The sequence below is a fragment of the Muscardinus avellanarius genome (assembly GCF_963383645.1).
Source record: "Muscardinus avellanarius genome assembly, chromosome: 19".
Classification (NCBI taxonomy): domain Eukaryota; kingdom Metazoa; phylum Chordata; class Mammalia; order Rodentia; family Gliridae; genus Muscardinus; species Muscardinus avellanarius.
Window position 1 is genome coordinate 46,733,988 of NC_137805.1, and position 17,285 is coordinate 46,751,272.

A 17,285-nucleotide genomic window follows, 5' to 3' on the forward strand; every position below is an offset into this window, starting at 1 on the left:
TAGGGCAGGGGGTGTAGCTTGGAGGTCAAATGCCCCTGGGTTCCATCCCCAGATCTGCCCCACCCCCCAAAAAAATCCACCCCTGTGAGGCTGGTCAAAAAACACCCCTGAGCTGGGCACAGCATGCCCCTGTGATCCTAGCACTTGGGAAGCGGACACAGGAAGGTCTGAGACCAGCCTCAGCAACTTAGTGAGACTCCCAGCAACTGAACGAGACCCTGTTTCAAAACAAAAGACTAAAAAGGGCTCCGAGGTAGAATGCCTTTGGGTTCAGTCCCCAGTTTTACTAAAACAGAACAAACAACCACCTCTGAGTCTGCCTTGCTCTCAGGAGGCTCCAGTTTGCAACGCCGAACCTGCTCTGGGCCAGAGGAAGGAGATGGGCCATGGGCAGAATCCACAGGGACCCAGAGGGCACTTCTGTGCTGGACTCCAAGGGGCTTGGTGTCTGGGGTGACTGAGGTAGCCTTTGTCTGGAGATGTCTGGAATGGGCTGCCCGAGGCCACAGGGACGGTGCTGGCGGGCCGTCCCCAAGGCCGGGGTCGGTCTACCCTGTGGCTGCCATAAGTAGCCCTTCCCTTTCCTTCCCTGTCTCTTGCATTCAGTTCTCTGTGGCAGGAGTGTCCAGGCAAAGCAGCCTTCCTGCCTGTCCTGGAGCAGCCCTCACCTGATACCCACCCTTTGATGTTTAAGGAAGCCCATGGTCACAGGGAACCACTCACTGCAGAAATCAGCAGGATCTCCATGATTGATGTTTACCTGATGTCATTGAAGTTGATCATAAGCCCGCCATCTTTGGTATAAAACTGAGCCTCTGACTTGCCCTCCTGCAACGAGAAGCGATGTGACCCTCCCATCCTCCTGTCTCAGGGAGGTGCTGGGGTCCCGCTGACCTGCTCTGAATCCTAGCTACTGGCTTTGTGACCTCGGGGGTGTCTGACCTCTCTGGGCCTCACTTCTCTCATCTATAAAACGGGTTAGTACTTGTACCCACCCCCATTTAACCAATGACAATGTGGGCTTCTGGAGGAGGCTGAGGATGGCATCACAGTGGATGTGTGGAGCCTCCCTGTGTGTGCTTGAGGAACGTGGCAGTCCCCTTTGATCTCTCAGCCTGTGAGGTGGGGCCTGTGAACCCCGGATAGGGAGGGAATTGGAGGACAAAAAGATCAGGAGCCCCTGGTAAATGCCAGCCTTCCATAGTCCTCTTGCAAAGCGCAGCAGCCAGGCCAGGCCCCAAATGCAGGGCCTGACACACGCGTCCGCTGGGCTACGGTGGCCCTGAAGGCGCTGTGCCAGGCTCCAGCTCCAGGGCAGCTGCACCCAGAGAGTGAGCTTGTCCCGCAAGCCTGGGCTCAGTGACTGTGCACCTCCCACTGCCCATGGAGGGGTCACCTCATGGGGGCGCTCCCACTGCTGGGTGGGGATCAGAACTGCTTCATGAGCTGGGCGTGGTGGAACACGCCTGTAATCCCAGTATTGGGCTACGGGAGGATCACAGTTCAAAGCCAGCCTCAACAACTTAGTGAGACCCTACTTCCAAATTAAACAAAAAAAGAGAGAGGGGAGTTGGTGGTGTAGCTCAGAGGTAAAACAGCTATGGGTTCAATCCCCAGCACTACAAAAAACAAAACAAAACAAAAAAACAAAAAAGAATCCACTTCATCCTGAAAGGCTAGAGCCTCAAGCTGGACACCTGGGGGTGCCACTCATCCCGTAGACTTTGTGATAGGCACCCCGGAAATGGTATGGAGAGCCACATGCATAGCTGTATCTGGGACCCTGCTGTGAGGACGGTATCAACACAACCTTCCTACTAAAGCCAGGTGCTGATCAGACTCCTTGGTTAAGCACAGAAGGTCTTAACTGGTGCCAACCATGAGTCCCGCCTCCTCTTGAGCCCCCTTTGCCATCCCCTTGCAGGCTGGCTTCAGCCGCCAAGTGTGGCCACCTGCAGTCCTGGCTGCCCCTTTTCTGCAGTTGATGGGCAGTATGTTCCTTGGTCCCTGGGGGCTGATGGTGGCCATGATCACTGATGAGGGGCACAGAAGGCTGGTCCCTGGCCTAACACGGACACAACGTGGTGTGGCCTGTGCGTTTGGGCTCCTTGCAGGGTGCAAGCCAGGCGAGCCCCCAGCAGAGAACACATCTGTGCTCAGACCCTCCCCTCTGCTGTCCTGCCTCCTTCACAGCGCTTCTCCTGAGAACCCCACCCCAGTAAACCACTGACGAGGACCCCCAGCCCAGGCTCTGCTTCCGGGGCCCTCCCCCAGCCGCCCTCCTGCCAGCTTTGCCCTTTGATGGTCCCTTCACTGGCAGCGTCCCCCACCTGAAGCCCTGAGGTCTGAACTGCTGGGGTTGCTGAGAACATCAGCTGAGAACTTTCTTGGAGCTGGTTTAGTTCTGCTCAGACTTAGATGAGAACTCACCACCCCGCCCTCTCTGTCTGAGTGGTTTGGATGCTGCCAACTCCAACCCCTGCTCAGAAACTTTACATGTTTCATTTTCTTGGCTGCAGGGATTGATTCAGGAATGGGCACGTGATCTGCGTTCAGCCAAGGAGAGCAAGCCCTGAGTTTTTTGCCGGAGCTCTCCTGCTGCAGGGATTGCGAAGCTGATGGATAGAACCTGATGCAGTTCGGGCAGGTCCCTGAGCGGGGAAGGCAGCACAGAGGGGCAGGGGAGGATGCCATGACGTCTGAGTGCTTGGATCAGCTCTTCTGAAGCCCTGCCTTCTGGGTGGTTTAGTTACATGAATGAACACAATTCCTTTGGTGCACATGGGCTGAGTTTCTGCCTAAAGATCCCTGACCATCAGAGTTGGGCCCCCAAAACTCCTGACTCTCGCTTCACAGCCCTGTCCCCTGGTGAATAGGAGGCCCCCAGGCTGCTGGCCCATGGCGCAGACAGTTGAACTCACGATGCCCAGGGTGAAGAGGGGCCGCTGGGCTTCATTGGTGGGGAACACTTCCAGCATGATCATTTGGGCCGCCTGAGCGCTCCCCTCGCTCAGAAGGAGCTGGGGGGTATTTATGGTTAGGATCTTCACGAGCTGGGTGGGAGACAGCGAACCTGCAGCCTGGAAGAACATCAGATGGCGTTGACTGCCAGGGGTTGGCGATGCCTCGTGGTGGCCCGCGGGCTCCCTGAGGCCCCTCCTGGCCCTGCTGCCTCCCTCCACCTCCACTCTGTGCTCCAGCCACACCATCCTCTTCTCAGAGAGCACTGCTCTTTCCAGCAGCCTCCCTGGCTCAGGCATCACCTCCCCTGCAGAGAAGCCTCTCTGGTCTCCTGGCAACACTCCCCTCGCCCCAGGCCCCAGCTGATGCTCTGTAAGGAGACATCGCTTGTGTGATTGTTTGATTCAAACTGCCCTGCTGAACTGACCACTCTCCTGGACCAACACCTCCATGAGGCCAGACCCTGTGCATGGACCCACCTTCTCACTGATCGCCTCGATGCTGGACTTCAGCTCACGGGCCAGCTCAGGAAGCTGCGGATGAGAGGAAGCCAGCACTGGTGACCTGGGGGGGGGGCAGGGGAGGTACTGTGCCTGCTCCCCACCGCTGGGACAGGAGGGCCCCAGCGTCCCAGGAGGCTGGGCGGGCCCCGGGTCCAGGCACATGCCTATCACTGGTGGATAAACAGACCTAGGCCAGGCTCTGCGAGGCGCGGGGCCCAGGGCACTTCTGCTGCAGGTCAGTGGCGGTCAGGGGTCTGTGGGCCACTCCCACACCCCAGTTCCTGCTACAGGGGTGAATATGATCACTGCTGATTGCTTTCCATTTTCTGCCATCCCAGCCTGGAATCCTGAGTTTGCGACCCCAAGGACTTGGCATCTGGCCTCTGTCAGCGGGAGTCCTTCGTCCCTCCTGTAACTCAGGCCAACCTTTCCTCTGGACCTTGGTTCCCAGGCAGGCACCCTGGGGAAGTGGCCGCTGGCCACTCAGTTGGCCTGCTGCATGGGTAGTGACTCCGAGGCTACGCTGGCATGGGGCCCAGCGGGAAGGAGGCCCGATGGATTAGCAGTGTCAGCCTTGGGTCACCTCGCCATCGCGGACTACTCGGCATCGGAGTGCCCTTTGGCTCCCTCGCACTATTTGAAGGCGGGAGGGGGCACAGGTCTCAGGAGGTGTTCAGCTTAGGGTTGCATGCCGGAGCAGGGCTTCTTAGGGGAGGGAAATCGTCACTGGAGGGATTTAAACTCAGCCTCGAATATTTTGTGTTAATGGGATCTGCAAGGACATAAACCAGACATGGGAATTAAGTACTGTAAGCTTGAAAGCCACTCTGCTGAGCGAGTAATATAATTAGAAATTTGATATATCTAACTTGCTGGAATACAAAGCCATTTAAAAATCTTGATTGGAGCCGGGAGTGGTGGCGCACGCTTGTAATCCCCGCTCTTGGGAGGCAGAGACAGGAGGATCGCACAGGTTTGAAGCCAGCCTCTGCTGGCTTACGAGACCCTGTTTCCAAATAAAAAAATATAAAATAGGTCTGGGAGTGTAGCCCGGAGGTAGAAGGGCTTAAAGGAACCCCAGTACCACACACACACACACACACAAATCCTGATTGGGAAAGCATGTGAGGAATTCAAATGTAATATTCATGTTAAATGATATCATGGAGGTCCTAAATTGGTATTAAAATTTTGCTTGTGATATTTAAGATTTTCATGCAAATGGATAATGACTCAGTCTATATAAAATGAATACAGTCATGTTACTCTGAGTTTATGACTCGACTCCTACCCCACCTCCCTCTTTCTCTCTCAGGGGTATTCTACTGTTGGGCCATGTCCCCAGCCCTTTTTATTTCTTATTTCAAGACAGAGCCTCACTAAGTTGCTCAGGCTGGTCTTGAGCTTGTGATTCTCCTGCCTTGGTTTTGTCAGTAGCTGGGATTCCACGCCTGTGCCACCATACCCAACTTAAAAAGTTTCTTTTAATGATCTAATTTTTAATTGAAAGAAATAATAAGAAGAAATAACGGGATACAAATGAACATATATTATCTCCAGAATGCTGGTGCTTTAGGACCTTCCTTCCCTTCTGTACTTGCTAGAAATTTCATAGAAATTTATAAAATTGCAGGCATCTCAGATCAAGATTTATGCAATTAATTAAGATGTTAAAAGGGAAATAAAACCCACAATTTTACTTATTTATATATTTGAGCTTGAACTCAGGGTCACTTTGCCACTGAAACACATATTCAGCCTTTCTATTTTATTTTGAGACAGCGTCTTCCTAAGTTGCCCAGGTTGGCCTCAAACTTGCAATCCTCCTGCCTCAGCCTCTCAAGTTGCTGGGATTATAGGCACGCAACAGCTAAAGATTGTATTTTTTTTTTTTTGTAGTGCTGAGGATTGAACCCAGGGGCATTCTACCTCTAAGCTACACCCCCAGCCCTATTTTTTATTCTCTATTTTTGAAACAGGGTCTCACTAAGTTGCAGGGGGCCTCACTATGCTGAGGCTGGCTGTGAACCTTCGATCCTCCTGCCTCAGCCTCCCAAGTACTGGGATTACAAGCATGTACCACCACATCCGGCTAAAGATTGTATTTTTGAGGGTGAGAAACTCTTGCCTGGGGGTCTAGGGAGCCTTGTGTCCCCTCTGACTCAGCAGATGCCACAGCAGCCCCCGCTCCCTCACAGGCTCACCACAAAGTCCAGCAGGACCGTGAGTTCTTCTGACGGGAGCAAGGCGTCCACCAAGGCGTTCACCACGTCCTGCCTCATGACAAGTTTGAAAGGGGCGCTGCCCAGGGCAGGCACGGTCAGGGGCTCCTCGGAGTTGCCCAGCTGCTGGGTCACCTTTCCCTTCGAGTCCAACAGCTTGGCCTGAGGAGATAGAGCAGGGATGGGCTGGGAGCCAAGTGCACTGCCCACTACATCCAACCCTGGAGTGCACATGGTGAGAAAGATGGGGCTTTCAAAGGTATAATTAGGTCATGATGCATGGACTGTGTTGTTATTTCAAGAATGGGCTGCTATAGAAGTGAATGGCCCTGTGTTGTCGCTCTGGCCCTCTGGCTCTCTGCCCTCCACCACCACTGTATGGCAACATGCGGGCCCTCGCCAGACGCTGCTGCCATCGCTCTTGGACCTACAGCTTCCAGAGCCATGAGCTGAACAAGCTTCTAGTGTTTATAAGTGACTCAGTCTCAGGCACTTCATTATAGCAACGCAAAATGAGCTCAGCAGCATTCAGCCTGTCTTCCCTTTTGCATTTGTTGCAGGGAAGCCTAGCTTGGAAATCAGTGCCTTACTGTAGGCAATGGATTATGTCAGGTACCTGGCAATAGCTATACCACCAGGATAGCTCAGATATGGATATACTGTGATATGTTTAGGATCTCATAGTATATAGAATATATCATACGTCTATCTATCAATCATTTGTGGATTGTCTATTTATAGAAATGGGGGTCTCTCTTGTGTTGCCCAGGCTGACCCTGATCTTCCTGCTGGGATGGCAGGGTGCACTGCCACGCCTGGCTTTCAACTTAGATATTGTGTTTTCACTTATGTTTTAATATCTCAGATACCTCAAACCAGGAAAGTTCATGATGGCAACACTATGGATAGGAATGCTGCTGCAGTTTTCCAGAGGATTTCTAGACCTGGTCTGGGATCTGTGCGCCCCGGGTGAGCCTGTCCTCTCGGAGCCCAGCCCTTTCGGGTGTGCAGCTCCCCATTTTACAGAGAGCTGAGGTTACTGGGCACGTCCTGTTCACCAGTGCCTATGTGGTTTCATTCCTTTCTCTCCTAAGTGACCATTATTATTTATAGTTAGAGGCAAGGGAATAGGCTCAGAGAGGTGAAGAAACTTGCCCAAAGTTACACAGCAGGGAGTCCTGCGGAGCCGGAGGGACACTGGAGTCCGTGTCTCCATCCTGAGTGTTTGTTTCAGTGTTGCCAGAAGCTTGGGGATTGGCAGGAGCGTGCCTGAGACAGCTCAGGGCTCCATCCATGCCAGGGTGGGAGGGCAGACCCCTGGAACCATACCTGTCCGGCCCACAGGCATCACCCGCTGGCTTTCTCCCCAGAAGGCCACGTGTGCCATGTTCAGCCTGCGGTGACTTTTCTACATCTGCCCATGCGGCCCGACTGTGATCAGGGTTTTCTTCCCACCCTGGTTGTCTGGCTCTTGTAGTCAGAGAAGAACGGCGATGTCCTCACTCTTCTCTGAGGTTCTGGGACACTCACCCCCAGGTTGAGCTGGACAGTATTGCCCTCAATGGCGGGAGACAGAAGGTCAAACTCCAGGCATCCGGGGCTGAGGGGGACAGGTGCTGCTCAGGGGCAAGAAGAGAGTTCTGTGAGGCTGGGGTGGTATCAGCAGGTGGTGTGGGTGCCGGGTCCTGTGCCCAACCTGTCTGTGCATTCATTCTAATGATCAACTTAGCAGGTAGGGCCTGTTTTTACTTTCATTTTACAAATGGAGAAACCCAGGCACAGAAAAGGGAACTGTCTTTCGCAGGGTCAGGAGATCCGAGCCTAGTTGGTCTTATATCTCCTCACCAGACTGCAGCCCACACCTTGCAGGTGCGTCCAGACACCTGGCTTAGCCTTGGGTTCCCCAGGTGGCCTCCAGGGCTGGTGGCGTCCTTCTTGCCTGGGGTGTGGGGCAGAATATGGCTGTGTGGGCAGGGTGTGGCCCCTGACATCTGCTTCCCTGAGGAAAGGACCCTGACCCTGGCTCTGGTGGGCAGAGGAGCCAGACAGACCCGGTTCCAGCCCCAGCGGCACTGCCTAGTTCTCCCGCTGCCGAATCCCTCCCTCCTTTTCTTGCTTTCTGTGGTGCTGGGGCCATAAAAACCCAGGGGCTTCTACCTCTGAGCTATGCTCCCAGTCTTTTTAAATTTTAAAATAGGGTCTCACACTAAGTAATAGAAGGCCTCATTACGTTGTTGAGGCTGGCCTCAAACCTGTGGTCTTTCTGTCACAGCCTCCCAAGTACTGGGATTGCAAGCATGTGTTACTACCCCTCCCTCCCTCCCTTCCTTTCTTTCTTTCTCTTCCTTCGTCCTCACATTAGGCAAATGCTCTACCACTGAGCTACACCCCGAGGACTTAGCTTCCTTCTCATAAAATGGCTGGGCTGGCTGCTAGTGACAGCCAAATCTGAATTACTCTCACTTGGAACTGGGAAATTGGGTACAATTTATGTAAAACTATAATGCGCCAATAAAAGCATATTAAAATTGCCTTTTGCTGGGCAAGGTGGCACACACCTGTAATGCCAAGCTGAAACAGGAGGATCACAGGTTCAGGCCAGCCGCAGCAACTTAGTGACATTGAAATACAAAAAAAACGGGCTGGAGATGTGGCTCAGGGGTAGAATGCCCGGTATCAACCCCCAGTACGTATGCACATACATGCATGCATACACGCATACATATATAATACATAACTGCCTCCCTCTGTCGCCAGTTCCCTCTGGGAGCCAGGACGGGACAAATGGCCTTATTGCTCTGTCCCCGCTTCCTCACGTCTGTGGATTGTTCAGTGAGATGTGGCCCTGCCCAGCCCTCGCTGCCCAGCTGGGCATACAGCTTGCCTCTCCCGGGGCCCTCGGGTGGCCCTTTCTACGGGCCTCTTCTGACCTTAAGCCAGTAGATCGCAGAATTGTCTTCTCCTCTGCTAATGCCCACCCTGAGGGGCCGAGCCTGGTAGATTCCTTAGGTGGGGGCAGAAGCTGCTGCCTTCCATCTCTGCTCTCCTCCAGGAGGGAGAAATGACTCCTGGGTGCACGCCTCGCCTCCCGCAGTGCCTCTTTCTCCATGGGCACACAGTGGTCACCGTGTACCCGCCCACCCGTCCACTCAGCACACGCAAGCACCGTGCCTGGAACCTCCTGTAAACTCTCAGTCCTCACCTACCACCCCAGGGAGGGATGTGTAAGCTCCAGTTGACAGAAGGGAGTTGAGCATGAGGAGCGGGCGGCCCTGCCGCAGTCATGGTGTAAGCAGGGTGCCCACAGACCTCGCACACGCAAGACGCCCATGAGGGCAGTGGTGGCAATTCCTGCCTGCTTGTCCTGGGTGGGGGTCAACCTGGGCTCAGGCCTGGCTGGGGAGTGTCCCCGGTGGGGGCGGGGCTGGAGGCTCCCTCCACAGTCCAGGAAAAGGAGGGAGAGCGCGCTGCACTTACCTTTCACCAGCTGCAGGAGGCCTGCGTACACATCGTTGAAGGCTGCCTGGACCACAGGACACAGCTGCAAACACAGAGCGGGGGCCGTCAGCAAAGCCCGAGCCCAGCCCGCGGTGGCCTGTGCCCGGCCCGAGTCCCACTCTGTGCCTGGAACCACCAACATGTTCAGGCTGGGGGTGAGGACGCCCTGCCACCCAGAGTCCACAGCAGGCCGAGGCCACTGGGACCTTTTGCAGTGCTTGTCCCTCGGCCTGTGGCTGGGGCATCCTGGCTGGCCGGGTCCCCTCCCCATCTCATTTCTTGTCTTGCCTACAGGAGTCCAGGCTTTCCTTAAAGGAGTAGCGAATTCACGTATTCATTTGATAGATCATTGCCGACTTCTTCCACAGATTAGCTCTAGGCCAGAGACCAGCCACCAGATCCTGCTAGCCTCCAGACAATCTCTTTGTGTCCTTTGTGGGATTCTAGCCCCAATACCTCCCTTTGTCCACTGAAAGTTTCTCTTCCTAACATTGCTGGTGGCTCTAGACAGGTGGCCATTGTGTCTCTCAGGAGTCCTTTGGACATTTTCTGGAGACATTTTTAGTTGTCACAATTTGGAGTGACATCTCCTGGTACCCATAGACAGAGGCCAAGGGTACTACTAAGCACCCACAATGCACAGTATGAACCCTACCAAAACTTACCAACCAGTCCAAAGAGTTGGTAGTGCCCAGGTTGGGAAACCCTGATCTCGCCCATTCTGCTTAAAGAGAGGGTTAAATGTGCTTGTCTGTAGGACGCAAAGGCCTGTCCCCTGCGCCAGGGCATTCCGTTTCCTGGGGCAGTGTTCCAAGATGGCCGAAGTCATTTCTCTCAGATGCAGTTGTCCCTGCTGACGATCACTTAACAGTCTCCAGAAATGACTGTGTTTTGAGAAATGCTGACCTGTTCTGTGCACAGCTGTCCCCTGCTCCCAACTGCTCTGCTAGTCCAGAGCCCAGCGAGTGCATGGAATGGACTGAGAGCCCCAGAACTCGCCACCAGGGACTCGCACCTGCGAGCAGCCAGTGGTCCTTCGAGAGACAGGTGCATTTTCTCCCACAATTTCCCACCTTTCATTTCCACCAGTACTACATTTCAACCCTGGCTACATATTAGAGTCCTCTGGGATGCCAGGATTCCACCAGGTCAGTTGCATCCAAATCCTGGGTAGGGCCAGGCACAAGCATCTTTTAAAGCCTTCCAGCGGCTCTAAAGGTGCAGGCGGGGTTGAGAGTGGTGGCTTTCCGTGGAAAAGGGCTTCCCCGTTTTCACGACTGGCTCCTGCGCGGTGCTCACTCCCCAATGGTGCTACGCCTTTCCCTTCATGCCAAATAAATAAAATATCCACACGACAACTGTAGGCAACCCAGCCAATCCTGGCGGGAATCCCTGGTGCTGGACGGAGTGCCAGCCCTTATACCCCTCTCTACACCTGGCTCTTCGCCCTCAGAGCAGGTCCTAGGCAAAGAGCATTTGATAATGCCAAGTTCTTGCCGTCTTTTCTGGTGGGAAAAAATCTTTTTAGCTGTCAGATAAAAATAGGATTTTTTTGGAGCCTGGGGAAAAATTATAGCTGGGCCCTACCTTAAGAAATTCCTGCCTTTAAATAGAAAAAATGAAATGCTTTTTTAAAATAAGAAGAGTCCATTTTACAAAAAAATACTTTCAGATTCCCTAAAAACCAAACCAAATCAAAACAAAACAAACTTCCTGGATATGTACCTTTGCTAAGAGGGATATCAAATTCTAACAAGAAGCTGGGCAGCAGTGGTGCTCACCTATAATCTCAGTACTTTGGAGACTGAAACAGGAGGATTGCAGGGTTGAAGCCAGCTCCAGCAGCTTAGTGAGACTCCCGTTTCAAAATAAGAAATAAAACAGGGCTGGTCATTTAGCTCAGTGGTAGAATGCCCCTGGGTTCAATCCCCAGTATTAAAAAAAAAAAAAAAAAAAAGCCTTAAAGGGAGGGTTTACACCAGAGAAATCAGCAAAGGCTGCAAATCGGACCCCTCTCCCCTCAGCCCCTCCAAGGAAGCTTTTCAGAAATGCGTCAGCACATTTCTGGCCAGGCTCCTGGTAGGCCTGGCACCTGGATTCCGTGATCTATGTGGGTTAACGGCCCAATTTACTGCTCTCCTAGTTTTGCTGATTGAGTTACTGGGTCCCTTAGCACCACCTTGTGGACCGCCCTAGCTCCGCAGGCTGACTCCACTCACCTGGTCTTTCACCATCTGGGGCAGCGCTGGCACCAAGAGGCTCATCACCCTGTCAGCTAATGGGTTGACAAAGAAGGAGAGCCTTTGGGAGAGGAGAGTGAAGGGCGGTTAGAAAGCGGGCGGACCCCTCCCTGCTTCACGGCGGGGACCGAGTCCAGGAGGAAGGGACCGGAGCTGCTGGGTAGACCAGGCAGCCCCTGAGCAGGTGCAGACAGTGGCTCATGGCGGGGGCTGGCTGGTGTTGTCTTTAGGAATCTGTGCTGACGTTGGGAGGACAGGAGCTGGCATTTCTCCACCTGCCGGCTGCAGAGCGAAGGCAGGCCGGGGGTTGGAGCCCCGCCGTGTGCTCTTCCTTCCTGGCGCTGCAGGCTTTTGTCCTGGTGTGGTCACCAGAGGCAGAGGGTGATGCAGGGGGATGACTTGCCCAACATCGCCCAGGTAGGAAACGAAGGAGCCTGTCTGCCTGACTCCCACCCACGCCCCTGCAGCCTGCCTGGGTGGCTGAGGGGCCCAGGGAGGGGCTTCTCTCTGTCTCAGACGTTTGCCCGCCTCCTGGCCTCAAGCCTGATTCCACTATTATTACGTCCACCCTTGATGACTCCAACTTTCTGTGGTATCCCAGGTTCCCTGCAAGGAGCCCCGGATCGGTAATCAGGAGGGACAAGTCCCAGAGTTCTCAGTCTGCGAGTTGGAGACAGCCCGCCACCGTGTCCCTCCGGGCGCGGCGGAGCCAGGCAGCGGCACCCACCTGTCGAGCAGGCTGATGCGCAGGCTGCCCTGGCTGTTGAAGCAGTCGCTGAGAACCAGGCGGCTGGTGTCCTTGACGGTCTGCACTCGGATCAGGGCCTGGACCTCTGTCTCCATGTGCATCTGCACGATGCTCTTGACCAGGGGCCTGGGCGGCAGTACCAAGGCCTAAGCGCCCGCCCGCCCGCCCAGGTGGCGCCACCTGCCTGCACCTCCCTCCAGTGGCCCCTTGGCCTCCCCTTGTGACTTCTCTGGCTGGTTCTTCCTCAAATTCTTCACCCCAGCTTTGGAGTTCCTCTCCTGGCCTAACTGCTTCCATACCCCTATGGCTTCCAAATAGACGCCCCAGGGTGAGCTTTTCAAGTTTAACATGTGCACCACTGAGCTCTAGGCCTCCCGGCCTTCCCCGCTCACCGCTGTCCCACCGTTGTTTTCTGTGTAGTACTGGGGACTTAACCACTAGCTTGGTGTTCTGCTCCAACATGAGACCCCAACACCCACCCTTCCTTCCTTCCCTCCTTTCTTTTTCTCTTTCTTCCCTTCTCTTTCTCTCTTTCTCTTTCTTTTTTTTCTTTCACAGAGTCACTAAGTTGCTAAGGACCTTGCTAATTTGCTGAGGCTGGCCTTGAACCAGCGATCCTCCCGTCTCAGCCTCCCACGCATTGGGATTTCAGGCGTGCACCACTGTGCCCAGATTCCAGCCTCCCCATCTTGTCTGCTGGCCCCTGGGTTCTGGACCAGCACAGGAACAGCCCTTGGGGCCGCCCTCGGCCCCTCTGCTCTGTCCTCCTCTTCACCCCACCTGGAGACCCTGCTGTCTCTGCCTTGCTTCAGGACATGTCCAGAATCCAGTCCCTTTTCTCCACCTCCCTGCCCCAAACCCTGCCCTAAGGCCCCACTGCCTCTTTCCGAGTTGTTGCGGTACCTTCTGGATGGCCTCCCTGACTCTATTCCTGCCCCTACATCCCCAGAGTAGATAGAGGGATCTTTTAAAAATGCTAAGTCTGGGAGGCTGAGGCCAGAGGATTGTGGTTTGCGGCCAGCCTCAGCTACTTAGTGAGGTCCTCTACAACTCAGTGAGACCCTGTTTCAAAATAAAGAATAAAAAATAGGGCAGAGGGTGTAGCTTGGAGGTTGATTGCCCCTGGGTTTCATCCCCAGACTCACAAAAAATAAATAAATAAATAAATAAATAAATAAATAAATAAATGCTAAGCATTTCCACTGCCCTCTTCTGCTCACACCCTTCCTGGCTCCCGGTCATCTCGGTCATCTCGCTCAGCAAGAGCCTGGGGCCCCAAGCCTGAGCAACTGGCCTCGGTCCTGCTGCTCTCCTCTCCAGTCCTCCTTTGCCATTCTGGTTTTTTTTTTTCTTTTTTTTTCTTTTTTTCAGTGCTGGGGATGGAACCCAGGGGCATTCTACCTCTGGGCTATACCCCCAGTCCTAATTTTTTAATTCTTTATATTGAAACAGGATCTCACTGAGTTGTGGAGGGCCTCACTAAGTAAGTAGCTAAGGCTGGCTGCAAACCTCTGTCCTCCTGTCTCAGCCTCCCAATGCTGGGATTACAAGTGTGCACCACCATACCTGGCTCTCTGCAATTCTTTGGGCAAGGCACGCATACCCCTGCCTCAAGACCTTTGCATGGTCTCTGTGCTCAGGATTCTCCTTCCCAGATGCCTGCACGGGGGAGGACAATGAGTGGATAAAGGGTCAGGCCCACCATGCCCGACTGAGGGGACACTCACGTGTTGAGTCCGGCCACCATGTCCAGCGGGATCCTGACTTCCAGTTCATGGTCGTAGGTTGAGAGCTGGACTTGCAGCTGGAGGATGTTAGCAGAGGTGACCCTCAGCCTAGGTGCAAGTGACAAGAGACAAGAGTCATGCCTGTGTTCACCTGAGCAGCGTCATCCCCACGCCTGCTCCCATCCTCACTTCCCAGGTGCCTGCTAACAGCTGGATCCCAGGCTCTGTCCACCGAGTTGTCTCCAGCATGTTCCTGCCCCCGCCCTCCACCTCTGCTTGAAACACTGGTTCTTGGCTTTTAGGAGGTGAATCTCGGCTCCCTGGACTAACTCTCAAGACCCTCTGTGACTCGACCTCTCCCTGCACCTCTGCCCAGCCTGCTCCCTCTCCCTGGACACGGTTTTCTTCACCTCCACTGAGAAGCATCGCGGATCTCCTCCTTCCCACCCCAGGCAACCTCCCCCCAGGTCGCCTGCCCGCCCGCAGGGTCCCTGTGTCACTGTCCTGTGGTCGTCCTTAACTACCCGGGGAGCTTTCTGAGGGAGGCACTTCGCAGACGCAGAGTGGACGCGGACTGCTGTTGACCGGCATCTGAGCGTCAGTGTGCCAGGGTGGAGGCGAGGGAGGAGCTGGCCCTCCTGCTTACCAGAGGATGTATTTCAGGATGCTGTTCACCAGGCTGCCCAGCAGGGGAATGCCCCTGGACGACCCCTCCTTCATGGCGTTGAGCAGCGGCAGCTGCTGGAGGATGGCAGTGGCGTTGTGGTGCTGCAGCTCCTGGGTCAGCTCTGCAGGCAGACCCAGGGATCAGGGGCCAGCAGGAGGGCAAGGATGGCGTGGCAGGGGCCCGGCTGGGATGCCCACTTAGTGATCCCCACTCAGGACTCCGGGATCCTGCTGTCAGGCGAGGGCACAGCCCTCTCCACCCTGCCATCTCCACTGTGCTGATGTGCCCTTGAGGATGGGGCCCGGGTAGGTCATTTTTCACACAAAGAGTGAGGCTAGGGGCACTGCTGGCTTCTGCAGGTGTAGCCAGCCTGGGGTCCTGCACCCTCCCACTCACCAGCACCCAGCACTTTCAAACCCAGAGGTAGGGAGCCCACAGGCCTTGCCAGGACAGGTTTGCATCTCAGCACACTTGCTTACAATCTGTTGGTATCTGTACTCCCGGGGCCCATGGTCCACAGCCTCTTAAGCAGAAGAATGGAGAACCAGGGGCCCCGGGTTCTGGTCCCTGCCAGTCTTTTTGCTGGCAGCCAGAGGACATTCAGTCGGTGTGTATACCTGAGTCTCCACCCTCGGGCAGGGGACTCAGCCTGTGCCCCAGCCTACTGCCCCACAGCCATTTGCCTGCTCTGTGATAATGGAGCTGGGCCCTGTAAATATCTCTCCTTTTCCAGTGGGCACAGTTAGTCCTGTTGGTTGAAGCTCTGGAGGGACACAGAGGAGGGAGGCCCCAGGGTGCTCCTCTTGCCAGGCTCCTGTGGTGTTGCTGCACAGCAGCTCCAGGCCAGGAGCCAGCAGCTCTGTGGGGCTTGGTCGGCCTCCCCCTTGGCCTAGAGAAACCTCCATCTTGTAGGCACGGCATCCCAGGAACGTTCCCAGCTCTAGTGCAAGTGGTTCTCTGCTCGAGGAGCTCAGTTTGCTGACGCTGGCCTAGACAGCTACCCTCTTCAGTGGGGTCTGGGGATCCTCTGGCTCTGAGCTCACTCTCCTCCTGCACAGCCTTTCATCTCTGGGCTATTCTCTAGACTTCTCTCTCCCCCACTCCTTGGCAAGTCCCTATTCCCCGAGTCCCCTGATAATAGTCTCTATGGTAAACTTACCTGTTAGGTGCGGCTTCAGCCTTACTCTTGGCCCTAACTGACACAGTGCCTGGCAGGGTGGGGCTCCAGTGCCCTCATTGGCCGCTGGCTTGGACAGGCCCCTTTGTGGCCCGTCCTCCCTCTCCTGCAGGGCCCTGCCCTCTGCCCGCGTGGAGAGCCATCCTCAGGCCCTGCCTCGTTCCTGGCTCTGGCCCAGTTCCTGAGCACAGAGGTCTGGTCCCCGGTGTGCTCTGGGTGGCTCAACAGGTCACCCCCTCTCCAGGAGGGACCCCACTGCAGAGCAGCGGTTCTCAACCGGGATGGTTTTGTCCCCTAGGAGACATCGGGCAGTGTCTGGGACATTTCCAGTTATTACTACTGGGAGCAGGTGCTGCTAGACGCCCCCACCTAGGGCACAGCAAGCTTCCAGGGAGAGGATAGGAAGAGCTGTGGTGAGAAGCCGGGCCCAGACTTCACGAAGCTCTGTCCACTCCCGGGTGTTTTCCTCCAGAGAGGAAATCGAGGTTCAAGGACGCGCTCCGAATCATGGAGCTGGAGCGCGCCAAAGCCAGGTGTGCGACTAGGCCACTGCTCCGGCAGGGCTTTTGGCCTGGGGGCTGGAGCACAGAGGGCCTCTCTCCAAGGGGGCGCTCGCGAGGGGGATTTAGGCCAGGGCGGGGAGGGGCACTCAGTGGTCACACACTTCTGCAGGCCACGGAGCAGAGTTGTGCTCGTGTGGAATCGTGTGTGTGTGTGTGTGTGTGTGTGTGTGTGTGTGTGTGTGTGTTTCTGGGATTGAACCTAGGGGTGCTCTAACACCTCCAGCCCTTTTAAAATTGCAAAACAGGGTCTTGCTAAGTTATTGAAGGTTTTGCTGAGGCTGGCTTCAAACCTGCCATTCTCCTGTCTCGGTCTCTCGAGTCCTGGGATTACTGTGGAGTTGAAGGAGATGGTGGCACCATGGGACTGGAGGTCACAGGCCCTCCAAACCTTTGCCACTCACCCACCCGTGCCTGCCCTCAGCCTGGGACTCCCCCGTGATGCCCACTCCCTGGAGTGCTGTCCGCCTGTCCCTTTGTCTTATGTGGGGCAAGCCTGGGGCCGAGACTTACTTTCTTTGATGACTTCTGGGCCAAGGCTGAGGACTGCAGCAGGGCTGAGGGTGGCTCGGACCAAGGAGGCTGCCAGCAGTCCACAGAGGAGGGCGAAGGTCCGTGGGCCGGCCATCCTCCCAGGTGTCAGTGTGGCGGCTGGGGGAGCCTGGGAGAGCAGAGAGCCCTGCTGGCTGGGCAGAGAGGCCAAGGGAGGCCCACTATGCCTGGCAGCCAGGAGAGGCCATGCAGCGCAGTGGTCAACTGCTGGGGCCTAGCTGTGTGGCCCTGGGCAACCAACCCCTGTGTGCCTCGATTTTGTTCTCTGATAAGTGGGCCTAGTAACTAACTCACCTTCACTGAGTTGGATCCAATGAATTAACATCTAGAAAGCATTTAGCACAGCGCCTTCCACAGGGCCAGCACTCAGGGAATATTCCTTTATTTTCTTACCGAAAACCCACCAACAATGGCCAGCACAAAATGTCCT

The 17,285-nt window shown here is 55.2% G+C and overlaps 1 protein-coding gene across 1 annotated transcript in view; it reads right to left on the bottom strand.

Annotated features, from left to right (window-relative positions):
* The window catches only part of BPIFB1 (BPI fold containing family B member 1), a gene marked incomplete at both ends in the record, with an annotated part of 28,154 nt that extends 11,223 nt beyond the window's left edge, over positions 1-16,931 (bottom strand). The window contains 11 exons of the mRNA XM_080716526.1: positions 761-828; positions 2,922-3,080; positions 3,441-3,494; positions 5,669-5,848; positions 7,217-7,302; positions 9,164-9,350; positions 11,404-11,485; positions 12,152-12,298; positions 13,900-14,007; positions 14,546-14,687; positions 16,817-16,931. Coding sequence (XP_080572652.1) covers positions 761-828; positions 2,922-3,080; positions 3,441-3,494; positions 5,669-5,848; positions 7,217-7,302; positions 9,164-9,350; positions 11,404-11,485; positions 12,152-12,298; positions 13,900-14,007; positions 14,546-14,687; positions 16,817-16,931 — 1,328 coding nt within the window. The remainder of the gene's footprint in view (positions 1-760; positions 829-2,921; positions 3,081-3,440; positions 3,495-5,668; positions 5,849-7,216; positions 7,303-9,163; positions 9,351-11,403; positions 11,486-12,151; positions 12,299-13,899; positions 14,008-14,545; positions 14,688-16,816) is intronic.
* Between the last annotated feature and the right edge of the window lie 354 nt (positions 16,932-17,285).